Source organism: Hibiscus syriacus, unplaced genomic scaffold (genome assembly GCF_006381635.1).
Source record: "Hibiscus syriacus cultivar Baekdansim isolate YM2019G1 unplaced genomic scaffold, ASM638163v2 tig00111402_pilon, whole genome shotgun sequence".
Taxonomy (NCBI): Eukaryota; Viridiplantae; Streptophyta; class Magnoliopsida; order Malvales; family Malvaceae; genus Hibiscus; species Hibiscus syriacus.
Window position 1 is genome coordinate 7,007,613 of NW_024063082.1, and position 21,893 is coordinate 7,029,505.

Here is a 21,893-nt window from a genome sequence, read left to right on the forward strand (position 1 = left end):
TTAAACACGATATATACATATAAGCTACGCTTTTATCCAAAAACTTCCCCAACCCTATTAATTCTCATCAACTTCAATTGTTATCTGTTTTTTTTTACTTTTATTGACCTCGCAACTTCAAATGCAAAAAATGACCGCCGAATATGACTGATTGATTTATACATGTGACCCACATCTCTATTATGTCTTTTTGGATAAGGATGGTTGAAAGTTCATGTTTGTCCAGTACCTAAGATTATTTAAAATCACTTATTTACTACACAGTTTAAGATTATGTATTAGAAAAGTTTTAATAAATATTTTAATATAACCTTTAGTCCTATTGAATATTTTGAATATTATAAATTTAAACACACATAAACTTATAATAATATGCTGCTTAAAGTTACGACTAAATTAAACATCTAAAAAAGTTCAAAAATAGCTTCATTATTCACTCCTTGAAAATGCTTCTTATAACTCCACATCATCATATTACATGGGAAGCCATATTTACAACTCATCAAATTCAAACTCTAGAGGCTTAATTCCAAAATCCAGTTCAAAACTCCGACAACTCATTTCCGTGCACCACGGGTACGTGTTAGACACCATCTCAGCAGGCTCCGAGCAATATTCAAACTCATCATCACCCATTAAATCCTTCCACATGATAGAATCCAAGTCCGTAACATCACTCGGTGTCGTCGATGTCTCCTCCTTAGTTTCCCGCTTTACAGCCAGAGTAGTCGGAGTTGGATCCAAATGTTGACTGTGGTGGTGGTTGATCAGGATTTTGGAATCGCCGTTATCGACAGTACCGGTTTCCCAACATTCAGAACTTGTGACGATTAGGGAGGAGCCTTGAATGAGTAGCTCATACAGGTGTGGGTTCCGATATAAGTGGTCCTATACATTTGAGAACCATCTTCCATTCTTTGGACTTGTTTGGTGGCTCGACAACCTTCATCATACTTGCGAGTGCATCTATAGTAACTCCTGTTTGATTCAACCGCACGATTAGTTTTAATCATGGATGAATCAAGAAGGTTGGAGGAATAATAACCCTTGAAACTTTTTAATTCTTGTATAATTTAGATATTTTATTTTTGTGTTATCTATTGATAATTTATTTTTATCCTTCAAATTTTTATAAGTTTTTATCCCTTAAATTTTCTTTAAATTAATTTGGACAATATATTTTTATCCTTCAAATTTTTATAAGTTTTTATCTCTTAAATTTTCTTTAAATTAATTTGGAGTGATTAAAAAGCTGTATATGTTCATAATTTTTTTTGTTAATTAACAATGAAGGCACACACATCTTGTAAACATAGTTGTATGAACTCGAAATTTCTAAAGAGAATAACATTTCCGACTTAGTGTCTTTTGTTCCCCTATAATTTTATATCTTACTCTAACATAAAATTCTACAATGAAATGCTGAAGTGGATTACCTTGGGTGTTTGGAATTGAGGATCCCTTTTTGTCCATATTTTCTCCAAGCATGACCATCTTCCATTGTATCAGAAGCAACTGTCCATGCTTGTGCAGCCCTCCTGCAATGAAAAAAAACACATCCAATTACTATTATATTCTGTGCTCGAAACAATCCAAATAAGGCTTTATTTTTTTTGCTGGAAAAACAGGGTTTACTTTCTCCTGTAACAGCCTCTCTTGTCCTTAGAGGCAGGTCTCTTGCTGCGGGTGTCGACAGAATCTTGATTAGAGGCAGTCTGGGACTGGGAGACCTCAGCAGATTCAACAGAACTTAGCACAGCAAGTGTCTGATCTAAAGACCTCAAGATCTTGTCGATAAGTGCTTCTTTTTTAGACGATGAGAGGTGCCCAGTTTCTTGGGAGGAGTTATGGAAAAGAATCTGTAGCTGGTTGGCAGATTCTTGGCCTTGTACAAGTTCTTCTATTATCCTTTTCTTCTTACCAGAAAGCTTCAGGGGCCAAGCTGAAACATCACTACCCATAGTTATGATCAGCACCACCCGACCCAGAAAAAAAAAAGCTTTTTTTATTCTTCTTTGCTGCGATTAGCCCAGAAAATTATATGTAGATAAGATCTGAGGAAAAGGAGAAGCAAATGAAAGGAAATTGTGAGGAACGGGTGGTAATGGTATTGATAGGAAAAGCTCGCTTTAAATGCTGACAAAATATAGCTGACGTTTATGCATGATGCAACCCTGACCCCATCATCTCCCCGCCTTTTTCTTTTGTTAAATATCAGCTGTAAATAAAATATTTGAATCCAAATGGTATTAAAAAAATATTCAAATTCACGACGTTTCATGGTATTGAATCTCGGCTCTCAATGATTACTCTATTATTTTTCCTCCGGATTTACTGTAAAAACAACTAATGGGAGTATTTGTTTTAGGGTTTTCCATATTTTATAATTTTAGGCGTTGAGATTGAAGAGAAATAAAAACAGTGTGTCCAATAGATGAAAATAATCGTGCATGTGGTTTGTTGTAAAATATTTTGAAAATAAACGCATCTCCAACTCAGATTACGTAAATTATAATATCCAACTGGTTTTATGTTTTTTTTTAATTTATAAAACAAGTAGTTAGCATCTTTTTCTCCGGTTGGAAATCGGGAACCAACCTCTGTACTGTGATACTACAAATTATTTGCATTTGATCAAGGAAAGGGATACACTTTAAAAGATGCGGGTATTTACTTGGCTTGCATTGAGAGGTAACCTTCTCACCAACGACGAGAGGGGCTCTTGATAATAGATGCGACATTTGTAAACATGACTCGGAAGATGTATTACATGTGCTTTACGTGACTGCTCAAAAGCTCGGGGATGTTGGAATACCTTGATTCGACCGAGTAGACTTCGAGAGTTCAATTCGTTTCCTATAGAGGACTGGTTCCGAGAGAACATGAGACGACCGAGTCATTTGTGAACCAGAATGCTACACGGTCTACTCTTTTCCCTGTTCATGTTGTCGGGCATGAGCTAGCGCTACATGGAAGATTCAAGGCGCACTACAAAATTTTAGTCGGTGTGATGCATCAACAATAGTTCAAATCTCAAGTGCCACTTCATGGAGGAGATGGCCGGTTGAGTGGATTAAAATGAATACATATGGTGGGGTGGACATTGTGAATGATCATGCTGCTGTGGGAGGGGTGTTTCGATCGGATCATGGCAATTAACTTTTTGGCTTTTCTCGAAGCATAGGGAAATGTTGGATGCTCAATGCAGAATTGTGGATTATATTAGACGCACTCCGACATGCATGGAGGTTTGGATATAGATGAGTTAAATTGGAATCTGATAATTCTAAGACTACAAGCTATATTTCGAAATCTAGCTCAGATCACCAAGACAATATTCTGATTCTTGTGATCAAAGAATTACTTCAACGAGATGGGAAGGTTCACATAAGTCATGCTCAACATGCACATAATACAATTACGGATCGATTGGTGACTTTGTCTCGAGACTTACCGATGCGAGAAGTCCTTTTTACAAACCCTCCAAAGCATGTGGTGGAACTATTTCGTTTGTATAAACAGCATAGTGTTATAGAAGAGTTAATGTAATTCAATTTGTTCAGTTAAGAAAAGGAAAAAAGAAAGGGGTATTAGTCAAGCCAATAAATATAAACTTAAAAGGTAGGCCAGCCTAAGAGAGAGCCTCATGATAATTAAATTTTACAAGTAATATTAAAACCATCAAATGTGTTGACGAAAACGGGTAAAGAAAATAAAAGAATACGAGAGTTTTACGAGGTTCGGTAATGTGCTTACGTCCTCGGTGCTTAGGCGGCGCTAGAAGTTTTATTCAATGATTTTTTAGGTCTATGTTACATCTCTATTTATAATAGAAAACCCTGGTACATAATTACAAAATCAACATTGTCCTCTTTACTGGTATATTTATGAGTCATACCTATCAAATTGTTAGCTATTAATTAATTTAATAAAATGAGATATTATATTTTTTTAGATAATACATTTTAAAATATATATAATGTTATAAATTAAATAGATTATATTAAAATTTTTGCCTCTATAATAAAATTTAAAAATAATCAATCTAAATATCAATAATTATATAAAAATCATCCAAGATTTTTTATTTTTTATTTAAATGTAACATGAAATGGGTGGCAGATTGATTATTGAAATGTAGTAATATAATAAAGTGGGAATGGAATAGTAGGAGTAATGACGAGTGATAATGAATGGCAGTTTCCATGGGTTTTCACTTTTCCCTCCCTTGCTTCTAGATGAACATACTTATTCATTTCTTTCGGTTTCGAATCTTGACTACTTCATATTTTAGACGAATAATTATATTTACATTATGTGTTTGTACGGTGTTAATAGTTAAGAAATATTATAAATATATATTATTTTGTAATAATTTATATTATTTAAAAAAAATCTATAACAAGAAGTAATAATGTGCGAAAAAGAGTAGATTTTGATATACAACGATCCCGACTTGATTAAAAAAGTATAATTTAATTTTAATATATAATTTAATGTATTTTAAATTTGTTTTTAAAAGTAAACAATATATTTGATTTCGATTTGATTTATATTATTAAAAATTTTAGAAAAAAAATATACAATTGAAAAAATTCATGCCCAGAAAATAATCCTATAGCCTACATGCATGATTAAGATTTAAACAAATAATAATAACAGTAGACACCAAATTGATATTATTATTATTATTATTTAATAGTAACTTTAAGGTGATACTTAATAATATTTTTTATATTTTTTAAAATTAAAATATATTATAATTAAATTAAAACGTTTTATAATTTAATGAAAAAATCAATATATACATTGAAATGTTTATATATCTTAAAACTAATATTTTTATTCTTTTATCGATACAATTGGATATGTTTGTATTTATCTTTTCTTCGATTTTATTTGATTAATTTTTTTAACTTTTTATCATTTTTTTAATGATTTTTGTGTGATCTTAAGTGATTATTTTTTATATTAATACTATGATAATAATAATTTATAGTTTAATAATATTTTTTATTAAAATTTAGTACTATCTTATATAATTTACCCTAAATTAGTGTAGTTAAGGATTAGATTTAGAACTTTCGACTTTTGTGGAGAGCGAAAGAATAGAAATTAAGTAGCAGATTTCCATCATCGTCTATACTTGAAAGGTCGGGGTTTTGAAATCGGATCAAGGAAATGGCAGGTGAACAGACCATGTTCAAGTTCCTCAAGCCTAGGCGCCGTCCACACCCTGCGGACATCCAGGCTGCTGCCATGTGGGGTGTCGCTGCCACCACCACCGCTCTTTGGCTCATCCAGGTTTCATTCTTTCGAACAATTATTACTATATTCCTATTAGATCCGTATGAAAATCACTTTGATTGGTTATCTAGGGATTTCCTCAAAAGGAAAAGGGCCTTCTCTTTCTAATCAGCGCGTCTTAAATCTTAATATGTATGCCTCGGAACAAATCTTTTCTTCTATTGATGTGATTTAACGGTTGATGCTAATGATATGGTCCATGACCATTTAATACTAGTATCATATTGAATGCAGGGTTCGAAGACATTGATGCTTCATTAATTATCTAGTTAGATGAAAACCTAGGCTTTTCATTATCATGTTTGCTTCTATTTTCTGTGTGGCTATGACGTTATTTAATAAGGAAAATTGGACTTTCCAATTGAACATGGGGACTCAAAGACTTGCATGATAACTTTTAAATCAATGAAGAGTTCTTGTGGATTATTTAACCTTCTTCTCCCCCCTTAATCAAGTATAGGAAACGTTAAATAGTGAAAAAGAATGTTGTGAATTGCCCACATACACTTTGTTGGTAAGGTTTTAAATTTGGATATATTTTTTATTAGGGTGTTACTGCGATCGATTAGAGTATTGCTTTAAAGAAGTCATCGAGTATAATTTCTTCTTTTATGTTGTTGTTCTGATTCAAAATGATTTGATATCATCCTCTACAAATTGCTCATTTTTGTTTTTCCATGATTGATTTGTCCTATTGTCAACTGCCTCTGTATTTTTGTTTGCACTGCTATATGATTATTGATGGGAGTCTTATGTTGTTTTTCACTTTAAGAATTTTGAGAAAGGGGTGGGGGTAGAGAGTGTGCCTGATAGCAAATCATTCATTGGAGATTACAGTTGTTTATGAGCTAATGTTTGAATAATTTCATTTTCCTTTGTCTGCCAGCCATTTGATTGGTTGAAGGGGACCTTTTTCGAGAAACAAGAGTCCGAGTAGAAGAATGTGTGTTTGAAATCTTGAAACTTTTTGTGATTTTGTTTTATCAGGTTGCCTATGAGAATGCAGTCTCTTTGGCAGAGTGAAACTTGAATAATAATGTTTTGTAAACATCTGGTTTGCTGTTATGAGTGCGGTCCCTCAACACTTTCAGTTAGTACTGTTGTCTTCAACTTGACTTCGTTATTGCACACAATTTCTGAATTCATTCATTCATAAAAATTGTTGGTTGAGATTATTGATTAGGATGTGAATTAAAAGGGTATGGCCTACCAGAAAGGAGCATTTTTGAGCAATTTATATCCCTTCAAAGAACCACAAGTCAGCTGAAGGAGGAAACCCTACAGGAATGGATTAAACATCTTTGAGCAAGTATCAAGAAAATCCATATCCTTGTTCATTGATTCACCACCCGAATTCGAGTTAAACATTTGACGTCGAAGATAGTTATGGATTTTTAAGGGTTGATATCTAATGTTGTCCGGAATCAGTTACCGTTCATCAAGCCAGGTTTCCTTTCTTCGCCTTTCTTGTGGAAGAAGATAGTTAGCAGCCTTATAATTACCCTTGAATGAATGCATTTGGTGGTCAAGGAATTGATCATCAATCCCATTATAAGGAGATACTGCCGTCATAAGCATGAGAGGTTCTTGTGGTAGTGGCTAGAAATAATCATTGTAATACGCAAAAGAGCAGGTAGAAATCATGAAAATATTTTAATTATACCATAAATCTTAAAATGTTATAATAATATATATTTATAATATCAATTAAAATATATCAGTTATAACATAAATTATAAAAAAATACGAGAATATATTGATAACATCGGGGGGGAAAATTGTAGCTTATTGGCAGCTTTAAGAGATTTCCCCTCTACATTGTAATGACACAAAAAGAATTCTACATTTTACCAATAAACTATACAATTGGACTTTTAAATTGATTCTGATTGGATAAAAAAAGAATAAATAAATACGAAGCTAATGAGCAGTAATCTTGTTCATCTGGAATTTGATGAAGTATGAAACTTGAATGTCACATCGTAATCAAGTAATTTGAAACAAACGGAACATTACAATCACGTTAATTCAAAAAACATATCATGTCAAGTTGAAAGAAAACTACTCCACGCACTTCTTTAGCTCATCCTTATCCAAAGTTATCGTGTTTTTAAAACGACGTATTTTAAGACAGGACAGGAATTAAATTATTAAGTTTTGTTTCTAGGCATCAATGCAAGCATGCAACATAATCACCTTTAAACAATATATTTTAACAACTAATTGACACAAAAAAGAAAATTTAACAAAAGCATCCAACAAAACGGGGGGGAATACAATCAAGACTGGTAAACTATACTAACACAATTAATGAAACTCATGAAGCCCTAACTGCATGTCCTTTGTGCTTGAGAAATGCCTGAAATTCTTTATAACCACTCATGTAATGCTCCAGAGTGAAAGAAAGTTGTCTTATTGCCTCTCTTTTCTCCTCAGCCAAATCTAACATCATAATTCTATGCCTATCCACTTCCTTCTCAAGGTCCTTTATCTTCAATTTCAATTCATTCTCTACATTCTTTGCATGTTTTGATCCTGAAATCAGCTGCTGATGTTCCCTGCTTAATTGTTCTAAATGCTCCTCCATTTTCCCAATCAGTGAATCTCGGGAACGAACCTCGGCTACGAGAGTGTTTCCCTTTGCAGTAGCTCCATCTTTCTCTGCCATAAGCATATCATAATTGAATTTCACTTTGTCAAAGTCCTTATTCAGAGCTTCTACATTTACAGCTTTCTCATTGACTTCTGCCCTTAGCTGACTTATCTGACCTCGCAACATAGTCTCTTGAACATCATACAAACCTTTCATTTCCATTTTTTCTGTTTCAATTTCCCGTAACTTTTCCTCCAATAGTCTTCCGCGTAATTCCCATTCCTTGAGTCTTGCCTCTAAATGGGTCTCTTTTTCTAACAGGCCAAAAATTTCAGACTGGAAACTTGCTTTCTGCATAGAGAAATGATCCTGGGCATCACATAATGCACCCTTTAATTCCTCAACTTCACGACCACGACTAGATAGATCATCCTTGTACCTCAAAATCTGCTCCTGTAAGTTCACAACCTGCCTCCTGTCTATGTCTAGTTCGGCCTTTAATGTTGCTATCTCTTCTTGGGCAGACTCAAGCTGGCCTAGCACGTCATGTGCATCATCATAAACCTTCTTCCCGAGCTCATGCTTCAACATTACAATCTCTTCTTCTGTTGCCTTGATCTTTTCTTTACTTCCAGCAATCTCCTCCATCAACCTTGAAGCTTCGGAGTTCGAGTCAGAAAAGCAAGCTCCCATCTCAACTATCTGTTTTTGCAACTCAATTACCTTCCCCTTCTCCAGCTCAAGATCAGCTTCCCTCATTTTCATGTCTCTCTGCAATGATTCGAGTTGAACGGCCATGTTTTCAGCAAGTACAGAAACAGACTCACTCTTCTTGAGCTCTGCATTCAACCTCACAATCTCTTCTTCTGCAAGCTGGAGTTTTAGGTTGGAATTCCTTAGCTCTTCTTCACATTTGGCGAATCTTTCATTCAGTTCTTCATAGCTTCTGTTTCCCCCCATCTTCAACTTTCCTTCTACATTCTCTCCATCAACCACTCGTATCTTCTCCGTCATTGTTGGGAGATCACTTCCTTGCTCAATAACTTTGTGATGCTCTACCCCGTTATCAGCATCCATCACTGAACGCAAGTAGATGTTGACAGATGAGCCGAAAGATTCAGAATCCAAATCTGATGAGAACGAAGATGATTCAGTCCCTTCCTTCGATGACAACTCAGAACTACCACCGCCAGAACTGAAAGATAAAGCTTGTTGAACAGACTTGGGTATACCCAATTTTTTATCAGGTGTAACCATTGGAGAGTTTTGATCCAAACCACTGTCAGGGCCTTGAGTTAGGAAATCAGAAAGTACAGTTTTACGCAATTCACCGCTCCAATGATCGTAGCGCTCGGCCAGAGACTGATAAATACGGCGGAGTTCCTGAACTTGGTCAATCACCTCAGATTTAATCTGATAATGCTCTTCAATATTGTCTTCCACCAATTTCATTATTTGGTTAATATTCTGGTTCATTTCTGCAGCCAAGAATCTTACATCATTTACAAGTCATTGGATCACTAGATAATAGTTAAATTGGCGATCAAGAGCACCAACAAGAATCTATAGTCAACACAGTCGGAGATATGCTAATCTTATGAGATTTAAACCGACAAGAAAGAATAATGTACCATAAATGCAAGAACTTCAAAAGTAAGTTGCTTACCTTTGGAATTTCCTGCCAGCCACTCGGAATTCTCAGGATTGAGATGACTTTCACACCAACAAGATTTCATGCTCTTTGAATCAGCCTTGTTCATATTTACTTCCAAATGTCTTCAAACTATATAAACAACTTTGTATAAGATTTCCCAAAAATAAATTTGTAAAGAGAAAAAGAGGAAAAAGAAAGCTCCAAAAGAAGAGTACCAGATCGATTCTATTTTTTATGCCAACACAAGGAAATGGTTTAATTGACTTTTTTAGGATGAATTAATTAGTAGGCAAAGATTGGTTAATTTTAGATATAGAAAAATTAACATTTCCCACTGTCATTAAGGATAAAAATGGAAGTTACAAGCTTAAACTTTTGCCTAACTTGTCCATGGACAGGCAATCCTTCCAGAAAAACTAGGTGTTAATAATGTAATCACGAATCAAATTAAAGGATACAATTGTTTGTCAACAAACTTTGACAACCCTGAGGAAGAAAGGCAGAACCCTTTATAAAACTGGGATCAAATCACCGGTTGTTCAGCAATTTTGATAGAACTATTTGTTTATTCTTAGAATTCTAGTAAATCAAAGAGTGATGGCTTCACAACATTCTTCGCAGTTTCAGTAATTGACTTAATTTAACTACTTGAAAGGTTGATCTTGTATTGTATGGTTCTCGCATGTGTTTTCCATCACGCTAAATAGAAATTGCAGAATGTAAACAGCATGTAAAACTGCAGATGCTTGAGCTGACCATATACCACAGTGCATAAACATGAACAAAAAGCTCAACACTAATCAGAAATCCATCAAGAAATCTGAATTACAAACTTAAGACATGAGAGAGAGAAAAAAAACGCTCAATGATTTGTTAACAGTCCACGATTTCATTGTGGTCTTAATTATAAAAAGACAATTCAAGTGGAAGAACAAACGCCAGAGATTCGCCTCGATTTCAACTTCCATAGAAATTCAAAGAAAGTAACTGAAATAACAAGAAATCTAAACTATAATTAGAAAAACAAAGGATCAGCACAAAAATTTGATTCAAAATAACTAGATGTAGATCCCGAAAACAGATTAAAGCAAGAATCAGTACAAGAATATGAATATCAACATACAAGTAACAATTGATCATAAATTCAGGAGAAAAATAAAATAGGTTCACGGACCTTAGTGAAAGAATGAAAGGAGAGGGGAAGTGAGGGCAGTGAGACTACGGTTGGAGCATGGTTTTGAAATGATTGGAGAGAATATAAACAAATAAAAGGTGATAAAAGGAGAGAGGACTAGGAGAGGGAACAAGGCTTTCCCTCTATAATTTCATCAACACTTGAAAATTGAAAATATAAGTGGCGGCAAATATGGTGGGGTAGAGAGGAGAAGAGTGGCCCATCTTTTGATATGTAGCATTTGGAAATATTTACAACTGTCTCTGCAAATGGACTAATGGCCGAACATCCCATCATCGGCTCCGGCCCTTCCAAACAATCGAGAATCCTAGGCAACTTCACTTTTGTGTTTAGTTATAATTTTTTCAAACTAAAAATCTCTCACTTCTATATTCTAAATAAAAATTAGTTTACCTTATTATTATTTATTTAGGTCAATTACACAGGAGGATATTTTTGGATTTTGAAATATTTTCTTTTACATTTTGATTTTCATGCAATTTTCTTTAATTATTGGTCAGTCGAACGGTAAAAGAAGGATAAATTGTACAGTTGGTCAGTCAATTATTAGCAGAGTTTTTATTTTGATCACTACATTAAAATTTTCCCATCTTTACCTTTAACATTACAAACTAACATGATATCAATCATAACCACGTCAGTTATAAATTGACCATATTTTTTCACTGATATCCTCTATCATTATAATTTAGATTTTGAAAATAAAATTTTCTTTTACTACTGAGATTATTTTATCATTATAATCCAGATTTTAAAAATAACATTTTTTTTACTATTGAGATCGCTCAATAATAAATTGACCGCATTTTAACCACGTCCAAGCTTCTTTTATTTTTATTTTTATTGTTATCTTCTTGTAAACTTCAAGTTCATCTCGAACATCTCCGGCGTTTGGATACGATTAGAGAAAAAATCTAATAAGTTTACGAGTAACAAATCAAACAAAAAAAGTTTTGGTATGAGAAAGGCAACGGCTTAAATAATTGCTTGAACAGTTGCTTAACATCTAGTGCATGGCTGCCTTCAATGTCCAATCCATTTTTCAGCTTCCATCTCCTTGTTTCCATTATTAACGTAACATGCTCATTGCCTACCTTTTCTTGATTAACATTAACACCCCCATCCTCATCAGTTGCAAGGCCATCTTTTACAAGTTGGATATTTCAACTTGTTGACGTTCGGACAGTGAAATTTCGGCATATTTCAAAACTACGTTATTCCAACTGTTCCAACATGCATACCCAGAATCGTCCGAGTAACACGAGTTCATAAAATGAAAATTAACATGATTTAAGGTTCAGCTCAATTATTAGATTGAAAATGTTCCTTTACTCTCTATTCACTTGTCTTCCTAGCAAACATAATGATAGTCAGGATGGGATACAAGAGGGCATCACCATAATCATTTGCATACACAATTGAAGAACAAATCCACAATTTTATTTTTACCAAAAACGAAGATATTATCCAGATTCATTTATTCCATGCCAATAACACACCGACACAACGGTCGGATACTAATCCACTCCCAATCAAGAAACATGGTTCATCATTGCATTCAACCTCGATAAATTTGAGTCTAAAATGTAATAGATCAGTGTTTTTCTGATAAAACGGAGGCTTCTCGTGGTTTCAATACCTGTGTTCCAACTTCTCCTTTTCTTTGAAGTTCTGGACATATCTGTGCACACAATTACATATGTTGTGTAAATAAACTAAGAAGATATACATGAAATCAATAATACAGATTGTGTATAACAAAACATTAATTATGTAAGCAGAGGTCGACATTGAGTCAACATTTTGGTGCACTAAAATTTACTACATCTATAGCTGTTAATCTGCTCTACTTTTCCCTTTCCTTCTCCACTTTAGTTCTTCTGAGAAGAAGACCAACAACCAAAGAATGTAAAAGTAATTAACATATTAAGCATGAAAGTCTATGTCAATGGAAACCAAAAGGCCTGTTCCTTTTTTTAATAGTATGAGATTATTACAGGGTAGTATCTGTTCAGAATTTTCTTAGCCATTGACAATGCACACACCCTATAGACGCAACTAGTCGAATCCGGATCCTCTAGGGAGAACAACATTATCTTTTACCACTGAGACCGCTCAAGAGATTCACAAAAGGCAAGTTCCTAAATTTCAAAAACAGGTGCACTTTTTATCTTCTTAGACAGAAACTCAATACACCTCAAATTTAATTCTTCTCCTGTCTAAAGTCTAAACCAATGAGAAACAGACCAACCAACAAAGTCTAGTTACCTTCTAGATCCAATAGAACCCTAAAATAAAAGGTTAAAGATTTGATGTTGTGCTGATTTCATATGTTAGTCGAACTATTTACACTTTTACCTATATAAACAAATTACCAAGGTAGACAGCGTTGGTAATAAATCAAATACGAAGAACATTAAATTTACAAAATTATTCTTCTATAAATGATGTTTATCTTCTACTACTATTTTTTCATGATTAAAAGCAACAAGGAACGATTGAATTCCAAATGTAAGAAAGCATTAAAGGCGAAATCAACAATGAACCCATAAAACTAATATATTCAGCTCTTACAGGCAGAATAGATAGATGATAGATACATAAGAAGATATGATGAGTAATCGAAAACGAGACAGAGATTTAATGAAACGAAACCCTAGGTGAAATTAAAGGGAACATGTATATATACAGGAAACCCTAATTAAAAAAGAGGGATGATTATATTATGCTAGCATTGGGTTAATAGAAATGGAAAGGGGAATTACGAGTAGGTTCCAACGAGAGGGGCAAGGAGGAGAGTAGCGCTGATCCAATTCTCGGAGACCCTGTGGGAGATCTTGCCCGGTAGATCCTTCCAAAGCCCACTCATTATCTTCTGCTGGAATGGCGACAACGCATATACCACCGCCCTCATCTTCACCGGCTGTTTCCCCATTTCCTTTCTTTCGGCTTTCTCTCAAATATTCTCTTCTTTCCCCGTCGATGCGTAGTTGTTAAATTCTAGGGAAATTTGTAGAGGAAAGGCGTGTTGTGCCTGGGCCTTGGCTAGTTAACCAAACAAATCATGGGCTTTGGCCCAAACTTTGAACAAGCTCCTTAGCACTTTCAGCATCCAGCAAAGGCAACTCAGACTGAATCTACCTGTTGAAACATTAATTTAGTCACCGGAGATGTAAATCCGCGTATTGTGAGCATTAGCAGTGAACAAGAAGAAGACAACTAGGTATTTTGACTTAACGTTTTTTTTAAATAGAAAAACCGTTTTCACTGGACCACAGGCGTATTTTGTTTTTGTAATTTCCATATATTTTCAGTTTCATTTTCTTAGAAATCATTTTTTATTTTTTTTTTCAATTAAACACATTTTCTCGGTGTGAAAACAGTTTAAACCATGTTAAACAGTCCTTGAATCATCATGGAAAACTTGGACGAGTTGGAAGATCCTATATTATATATAACCCATGTTTATCTTATTCTCTTGAAAACAATTTAATCATCTACAAATGCTCATCATTAAATAAGTTTCCAAAAACATTTTCCTACTGGATTTCTAAGATTACTAACAATAAATTCAAGCATTTTTCAACAGCTTTTTATGATTTATGACATCTAATTTCTTATAAAGCATGGACAGAGATTCTGCAGATGTTGCATAATTCATGTTTAACTTAGTTATACCATTAATCATAAAAAAAAACTTAGGTATATTCCAAACAGGAAAATATAATATTCACGGTTTCAAGTTTTCTTTCTTTCTTTTTGTAACTCGTTATGAACACCATTGTCATTTCCCGACTCTTGAGCATGGAATGATATTCTCCTGCATGCACCGGCTAAATCCTAATAACTTAAAGCTTAGATCTTACATTTCCCGGATCGTCAAATGTAATCATAACTTTGCCAATTGCTCTTCTATCTTTAATTGCAGAGAATGCAAGGTTGGCCTGTCATACATAAGTAATCAATAAGCTCTGATATTTCAAACCCAAAGTAGAGAACACTTGAAACTACGCCTATCGAAAGATAGGTGCTCTAGAAGGCTATTTCAAGACATGCAACTAATAATGAGTGAGTGCAGCGTGCTACTAACTCATTTAATACTGGAACTGACCACTGAGCCTCATTAGATGAGGTTAACCACACATGTCACACCTCAATTGGTGGGGTAAGTTTTTTATTTAATATGGGGTGTAAAGCATTCTAGAATTCACGTGAATTCTATCCATAGTTGATTGATGTTAACCATATTATTTTATTCAAAATGTTTGGAACCACAAATTGATGAGATTTTTTTATAATATTCATTTGTAAATCAGGATACAAGAAGACCATATGAATACATCCAAAGCTCTAGCAATAATTAACAAATGATCCAATCCAGAGGGTCCCTTTGTGTAATCTGCACCGATCATTGAAAGCAAAGGCAGGGGAAGAGATATGGAAAACAGAGTTTATCTTCCTCTTTTCGCAACCAGGCTTGCCAATGGCCTCATCATCTTTCGATTCTACTAAAGCAAAAACAAATGAAGCTCTAACAACTAGAAAGTCTCTTGGGCGATCTTCAACAATTCTAAAACCCAAAGGTGGAGCTCGAACAGTACCCAACTGGACCTCATATCGTTTCTCGCTTGCATTATACTGCTTAGAATTCGTTTGATGATATTAATATAAGGTGGTTTCGATGGTGTATTTTGTTTTCGAACGATGGTCGTAGACGACGACCCGATGTGTTAGTCACCGGGTTCGACTACCGGCCGGTGAAATTTCTTTGGTCATCTACAAAGATTCGGTGGAGATGGCTACAGAAAATGAAAAAAAAAAGAAAGAAAATTTGAAGTGAAGAAGGAGCAAATCACGTGGGTTTTAGTTGATAAAATGCAAAAAGGGGTGAATTACAAGATGAGTTATCCAAGTTAGGTAAAAACTTTACCTTGTCTTTTAGCTTCAATATTATTATGATTATGGAATAATGGTTTAAATAAGATCAATTTAGTCCATGATGTTAGTAATTAAATATTACTGACTCTTCAAGTTTTTACTTATGCAAATTGGGTTTCCAAATTATTATTTAGATTCTAATAAGTTATTTTTATGGCGAGGGAAATTATTTGGATACGAGTTAATAATTTTTGATGGCCTGGATCGTGAGGAAAATATTGGAAGTTAAATTAAAGATCGAGGGCGTTCAAATGGAATTTAAATGGTCGATCGATATGGCACGGAAAATCTAGGTAATACTTTACTATCTCTTTATGCTTTATGAAATATGTTGATATTGGTAAATGCATGAATAAGATAATGTTGGTCATTTTAGTGGAGTTGAATGATTTATACACTCGATATGAATGTGGTGGAAATTCTGTAACTGAATACGGATCGAATGACTGATATAAGAGATTGAGGAATTGTTAGAATTAAATTACAAGTTTGTGATTAGTGATAAAGAAATCAGTCATGGATTTATAATTTATATTTTATATCATCAAATGTTAAATGTTAAAGGTACTTGGATGGGAAATTATGAGAATACTCCGGTAGGGCAAAATTACAAAAATACCCTTATGTTGTAGGATGACAAGAATTATCCCTGGAAGTTGATTAATAATTCTGAAAAGACATATTAATCTGATAAAACTACAAATGTGCATAAAAAATGCTAGTTATGTTAGAAAATTTGGATAATCGGTTTTTAACCCCAAGAGGGTTTATACAAGATATTAGAAGTTTGTTAAGGAATCATTTTAAGATCCGAGAATGTTCGGGTAATCAATTAAGCATAGGATCTCTAAACTATATTTATTTTCGTTAAGAGTTAATACCAAAAGTATCTAAGTGCGAAATTATGAAAATGCCCTTTAGTAGTGAAAATAGTCCAAGTTGACTCTGAATGAGAGAGTAACCTGAGAATTTGTTTTTAAACCGATAAATTACTGATTTGATTGTTGAGATCCTACCTTTGTATGGAAAATTTCTGAAAATTTGTTAATAACATTTGAAATGACATTTAACCTGGAAATTACCGAATTGAGTAAATACCTGAAGAATGGTTTATAGAGGGTGCTTTTTGGTCAAAATTGTTTGAAATGACTGAAGTAAGTGATAAGATTAAATTAAATAATAAGATCGAACCGAATGAAATGATTGAAATACATTGGATATATAAAATGACCAAAATACCCCTAGAATGAAAATGACTCAAGAATGTCACCAAGCTCAGGAATGAATGGATATAATCAAGCTTTGAAATGAATAGAAAAAAAAACATTGATCACCAAAATGACAAAAATGCCCTTATTGACAAGACTAAGTAAATGTTTTGGATTAAATAAGAAATCCAAATAAACATGGGTGTTGTACTACCCCTAAAAGTTATGGAACACAACTTAAGTGAGTTGATCAACCCTAATGCTATGTATATACCTGAATGACATAGATATCACTTGAATGTGTGTTCGTCTTCTCAAGTTTGGATAGATGATAATTCTGGAAGTACTTTGCTCAGATCAACTCTAGAACTCATTCGGTATAAAGAAGTGGATATTCGTGGGACAAATCAATCACGAATACCAGAATGACTTTATTATATGACTAAATTGAACTGAAAAGAAGTACAACATGTATTTGAAACTCAGAAACGTCTGAATTATTCTAGAAAACTCTAAAGTAACCGGGATAGACTTGCTTACTAAACGAACTAAGTAACCTCAATGACTGAAGATTAAATAGGTGATTGGATGAGTTTGGAAACACTGTTGAACTTACATGATGAATTGTCCTTATGGGTTGTACCATGAATCAAGTACGTCTGTATTTCATGATATCGTTGAAACGTGGAAATGAAATAAAGACAGTTGGAAGATCTATTCAGTGATGATTATGGGGATGATCTATGGATCTACATTATGGTATTAAAGAGTGAATACACTGGAAGGATAATGAATTGACTTGTTGACATGCATCAGTTTGGGAGTTGTGTAACTCGAGTTGTTTGATAATACGATCGACAGTCATAGATTGTAAATGACTTGAATCTTCGATTCTATATTTTCATCTAAAATTACTTCGGTCATGTTTGAAAACGCAAGTAACGCATATGGAAAAGATTTTGAATACCTCATTTGGTTCAATTGTGCTGAAATCTTATGAATTCAAAGTATATTCCTGATACCCCTTTGGGTAATGGAATCACTCGCAGTAAATTTGAATTTAAAATTATTATGTATAAAGGTTCCTGAATGTTTTCCTTATGCATATAGAAACTTAGTGAAATTCTAAAAGTATCAATCTGAAATGTCTGATTAGATCGGTTAGAAATCGATTCTCTTCAATAAGATCTTATTATTGGGATCCGATCAAATTGCACAAGTTCATGTTATCCATATTGATAACTACAAAATGCATCTGAAAAATAATTGGATTATCTAGTGTGTTCCTTATATTTTGAAAAATTGTTTTATTGTTTTAACATGTGGTACACTGAAATCTATGGTTACTGTTTTATGGATGCACCGACTTAACGGTGATGGCTTATGGATTTGTATCATTGTATGAACTGTATCTTGGAGATACAGATTTGTAAAGTACAGCTCTGATCAAGCTGGAAAATTTTTATGGACCTAATGTGACTCTTAGGTAGGCTCTGTGGCCCTGAGATCATTCTCGGGTAGGCCCTGCGGCCCTAAGATGTGTTCTTAGGTAGGCCCCACGGCCCCGAAATCTATCTTGGGTAGGCTCTCAGGCCCTAAGATGTTCCCTTAGGTTAACTCTTTGTAAGATGGTTTTAAAATACGAGTTTAAAAAGCTCCACTACAGTATGGTTTATGGGATTTTACTGAACTATCATTTGATTAGTGTACCTATTATGATTTTATCGTACTGATGGAACACACTAGACATCCTATTCGACCTCATGAAAACGTGATAGTATGAAAGGTTTTTATGAACTGAGATTCATGGCTTCTACCCGATGAACTACTAATGGAACCCCAGATTATTCCGCAATTGGTATACGTTTGATTCAATAAGGAAATTATGGCTTCCCATTTATCTACATGACATGTAGCATCATCTGGTAGTTTTGTATTACTGAGCTTTCCGAAGCTCACTCTATTACTCACCATTGCAGGTTAAAAGAATTGTACGAGTACATCTATCAACATCAGTAAGGGAGTTCTTCCGACGTTGCTTGCAGAGTATGGTACATGTGATTAGGGGGCATGTGGATTGTCTTTTGTTTTATATTTGAGTTTGAAAAACCTATTTTATTTCTAAATAATAATAAATCATTTATGATTTTACATGTTTTAAGAAAAGTTTTAAATTTTTTGCTATTTTTACAGTGGGTCGCTCTGGTGGCCCTAATGTGACACTCCAGATCGAATCGGGTTATCCGCATCGGTCTGAGGGGGTTACAACACATATCTGCTGCATTAAAGCTATATTTAACTCTTTCAAGTGCATATCTTTATTCGTCTATGATTAATATTTTCATAAAGTTATCATTCAAATATGATCGAGATTAGGCAGTTATTTTGCAAAATAACCGCAAGATCACCAAAGTTACAGTCCAAGAATCCATATGATTGTGAAAAGGAAAAGAGAACACAATTTGACATCACAATCTCACAGATTTCAACTCATTTGCATATTTTATTGTCATGTGATGTCTGTTTATGATCTATGTAAACTCAACTGAATATATTGAAAATGAAGAAGAAAGAAACACATTGCATCATATGAATGAATTTATATGGACATATGTTCATAGGTATACTCAATTGTTTTAAAAAAATCGTATATTTAAAGGATCGTACACTATACTCGTGTCCGTTTATGATCTTCCTGGTTACGATACTGATACCAACATAAAAATGAATAAGATGGTCAATTTAGTGCTTTTCTCCATGAGAACAAGGGTCCAACCGGGAATGCAATAGCTAACTAGAGAAGGTAGCATAGTTCCATACATGATGCATCGATTTGAGGAAAAAATGTAACAAGAAGAGATAAGGTGAAGTACTTTAACTAGAGTGATATTAGCTGGGATTACAGGGAATTCGCCACTGGCGAATCTAATGACAAGAATCTGAGCACGCCAGTATAAGAGCTTCATAGTTTCTTTAGTAAGCTTGCCACCTACAGGATCAAAGAGAACATCAATCCCTTTGAGGTTCCTTGACTTAGGGAACTCCTTTACACTCGTGGTTACATTTTGATTCATCAAGTCTACCACATGATCAACACCCAAAGACTTCAAAAACTGTACCTTTTCAGCTTCCCAGAAAAATAATTGATATCAATGTTCGAGTCTTGAGATGAATGACAAAGCTGCTAATGATCTAATGGAGAAAGAAAGAAAAAGAGGCACTTGGCAACTGCAATGTCAACAGCGCCGCAAATCTTGCCAATTTGAACAGCAGCAATTCCAACGCCTCCGGCGGCACCAAGAACCGGCAATACCTACAAAAATTGCTCTCCTTTAGTTATATAAGTAAAAACCCAGAATTGAATCCAATGAAAGGAAGTGAAAAAAATAAGGGCATGTCTGAGAAGAAGTCAAGTGAGCCCTATGAACTAGGGCCAAATGAGAGGTCCCAAAGGCAACAGGGAGTCCAGCAGCTGCAACCAGGTCACACCCTTTTGGCACTTCAAACCTGATCAACAAGGAACATTAATTAAGCTTCTTCTTCTTTTCTTTCTTTCTTTCTTCTTCTTCTTCTTCTTTTTTTTTTTTTGCAATTAGAAATTAAGGCGGAAAGGAGTGGGACGGACAGTAGGGATTGGTCTTGGACGATGAAGTTGGCGAAGGAGCAAACGTAGTCCCCCACCTTGAACCTGGCGAGGGCGGTGCCAATGGCATCGACAGTGCCGGCATAATCGGAGCCTGGGATGAAAGGCAAGGGAAACTTCTCCTGGTACTTGCCCTGAATCTTAAGGTAAGTAGCGAAGTTCAAGCTAATGGCCTTGACTTTGACTCTCACTGCTGTTGCGGAATCCAGCTCGGGGATTGGGTGGTTTCTGATTACCTCAATAGGCGACATAGACGATGATGATGGATCATCCAATCTCTTGCGCAACAGAGCTTCGATGTTGTTGCTTTTGGTGTGTTTCCCTTTCTTATTACCGGTTTTTCTGTTCCTACAGGCATTAACGATTGGGCTGAGGAAACAATATTGAATTTGTTACTAATATTTTACCTCACCCAACTATCTTATTACTTTTTTTAATCATTTAAGTTGATTTTTTTTCATTTAATTTCTTAATTTTTGAATTGCTCGTATTTTAATTGCTATAAGAACTTATTTTACAAATATTTCCTTATAATATAACGTCTTTTATTAATATATTTTTAAAGTGTGACACATTTTATCAATATTTAATATTATATAACATTAAAAAAACACTTAAAATCCAAACTCTAAACTTCAAATTAATCATCTAAATTTAAAATTAAAAGAAATCATAAAAATCTTACACTTTTCTCTCTATTTACTGATATCAAGTCTCTTAACCCTCTGTATGCAACCCTAAATTTCAAAATCTAAATTAAAATAAAACCTTGAAATCTTAAACTTATCCTAGCATCTAGTTTAATGTTATTTTCTTTTTCGACCATCTTTCGATATTGTGCCTCCTTGATCTTTCATAAACTAAATTTCATCGCTTCGTACTCGCTCTCAAAGTTCTCTCTCTCATCCCTACTCCCAACACTCATTAATCACCCGAACATCCTGCTTCGATCGTGCCCCTTGTTTCAATACCTAGTACTATCTTATCTAGCATCTTGGTGTATATCTATTCTACAACACTCTCAGTCTGTTCTAACCTACGTGGTATACTCCAATATCCTTATCGTTTTAGATTTCTAACTCTTTATGTAACCACGTTACTTTAACCCAAAATTACAACCCAAAAACCTTAGATTTTAAACTAAATCTTAAAATCATTGAATGTTAACTCATATCTTGTATTCTTCATGTTTGATATAATGGGACCAAAATAATAAAAATATGATCGATGAGAGTAAAAAAAAGAGTTTAGGCTTTGTAGATTAAAGATTATGATCGAAATAAGAATAATTTAAAAATGATTTATTAAATTGAATATATCTAAATTTAGTGATTAAAATCATAGTGAAAATATAG

General features: G+C 34.1%; 3 protein-coding genes, 1 long non-coding RNA gene and 1 pseudogene across 4 annotated transcripts; 1 reads left to right on the forward strand and 4 right to left on the reverse strand.

The window, feature by feature from the left end:
- Nucleotides 1-449: 449 nt before the first annotated feature.
- On the reverse strand, nt 450-2,084 carry LOC120161746 (annotated as a pseudogene).
- A 2,998-nt stretch (nt 2,085-5,082) lies between these two features.
- LOC120161755 lies at nt 5,083-6,229 on the forward strand. Its single transcript, XR_005519503.1, has 2 exons — nt 5,083-5,304; nt 6,194-6,229. It is a non-coding gene; the product is annotated as an uncharacterized LOC120161755 (long non-coding RNA).
- Nucleotides 6,230-7,530: 1,301 nt separating this feature from the next.
- On the reverse strand, nt 7,531-10,808 carry LOC120162513 (protein NETWORKED 4A-like). The gene is made up of 3 exons (XM_039172656.1): nt 10,729-10,808; nt 9,567-9,683; nt 7,531-9,378 (listed from the first exon to the last, which is right to left on the reverse strand). Exons 2-3 carry the CDS (start codon nt 9,658-9,660, stop codon nt 7,625-7,627), a joined length of 1,848 nt encoding a protein of 615 aa, XP_039028587.1. The 5' UTR covers nt 9,661-9,683; nt 10,729-10,808; the 3' UTR covers nt 7,531-7,624.
- A 1,359-nt stretch (nt 10,809-12,167) lies between these two features.
- LOC120162514 (cytochrome b-c1 complex subunit 8) lies at nt 12,168-13,763 on the reverse strand. Its single transcript, XM_039172657.1, has 2 exons — nt 13,515-13,763; nt 12,168-12,430 (listed from the first exon to the last, which is right to left on the reverse strand). The coding sequence occupies exons 1-2, from the start codon at nt 13,682-13,684 to the stop codon at nt 12,382-12,384; spliced, it is 219 nt and encodes a 72-aa protein (XP_039028588.1). The 5' UTR covers nt 13,685-13,763; the 3' UTR covers nt 12,168-12,381.
- A 1,336-nt stretch (nt 13,764-15,099) lies between these two features.
- Nucleotides 15,100-21,463, reverse strand: LOC120161496 (quinone oxidoreductase-like protein 2 homolog). Its single transcript, XM_039171724.1, has 6 exons — nt 21,420-21,463; nt 20,521-20,886; nt 20,324-20,402; nt 20,125-20,208; nt 19,769-20,008; nt 15,100-15,387 (listed from the first exon to the last, which is right to left on the reverse strand). The coding sequence occupies exons 1-6, from the start codon at nt 21,461-21,463 to the stop codon at nt 15,100-15,102; spliced, it is 1,101 nt and encodes a 366-aa protein (XP_039027655.1).
- Nucleotides 21,464-21,893: the final 430 nt, after the last annotated feature.

Bases quoted from the DNA above. Each gene is read 5' to 3' on its own strand.
- LOC120162513 (XM_039172656.1), bottom strand. From the start codon at position 9,660: ATGAACAAGGCTGATTCAAAGAGCATGAAATCTTGTTGGTGTGAAAGT. The intron at 9,379-9,566 runs GTAAGCAACTTA...TCTTGGCTGCAG, and splicing joins GCTGGCAGGAAATTCCAAAG to AAATGAACCAGAATATTAAC.
- LOC120162514 (XM_039172657.1), bottom strand. From the start codon at position 13,684: ATGGGGAAACAGCCGGTGAAGATGAGGGCGGTGGTATATGCGTTGTCG. The intron at 12,431-13,514 runs GTAATTCCCCTT...TTGTGTGCACAG, and splicing joins CCTCTCGTTGGAACCTACTC to ATATGTCCAGAACTTCAAAG.
- LOC120161496 (XM_039171724.1), bottom strand. From the start codon at position 21,463: ATGAGTGTTGGGAGTAGGGATGAGAGAGAGAACTTTGAGAGCGA. The intron at 20,887-21,419 runs GTACGAAGCGAT...TAATGCCTGTAG, and splicing joins AGAGAGAACTTTGAGAGCGA to GAACAGAAAAACCGGTAATA. The intron at 20,009-20,124 runs GTTGCCAAGTGC...GAAAAGGTACAG, and splicing joins GCGGCGCTGTTGACATTGCA to TTTTTGAAGTCTTTGGGTGT.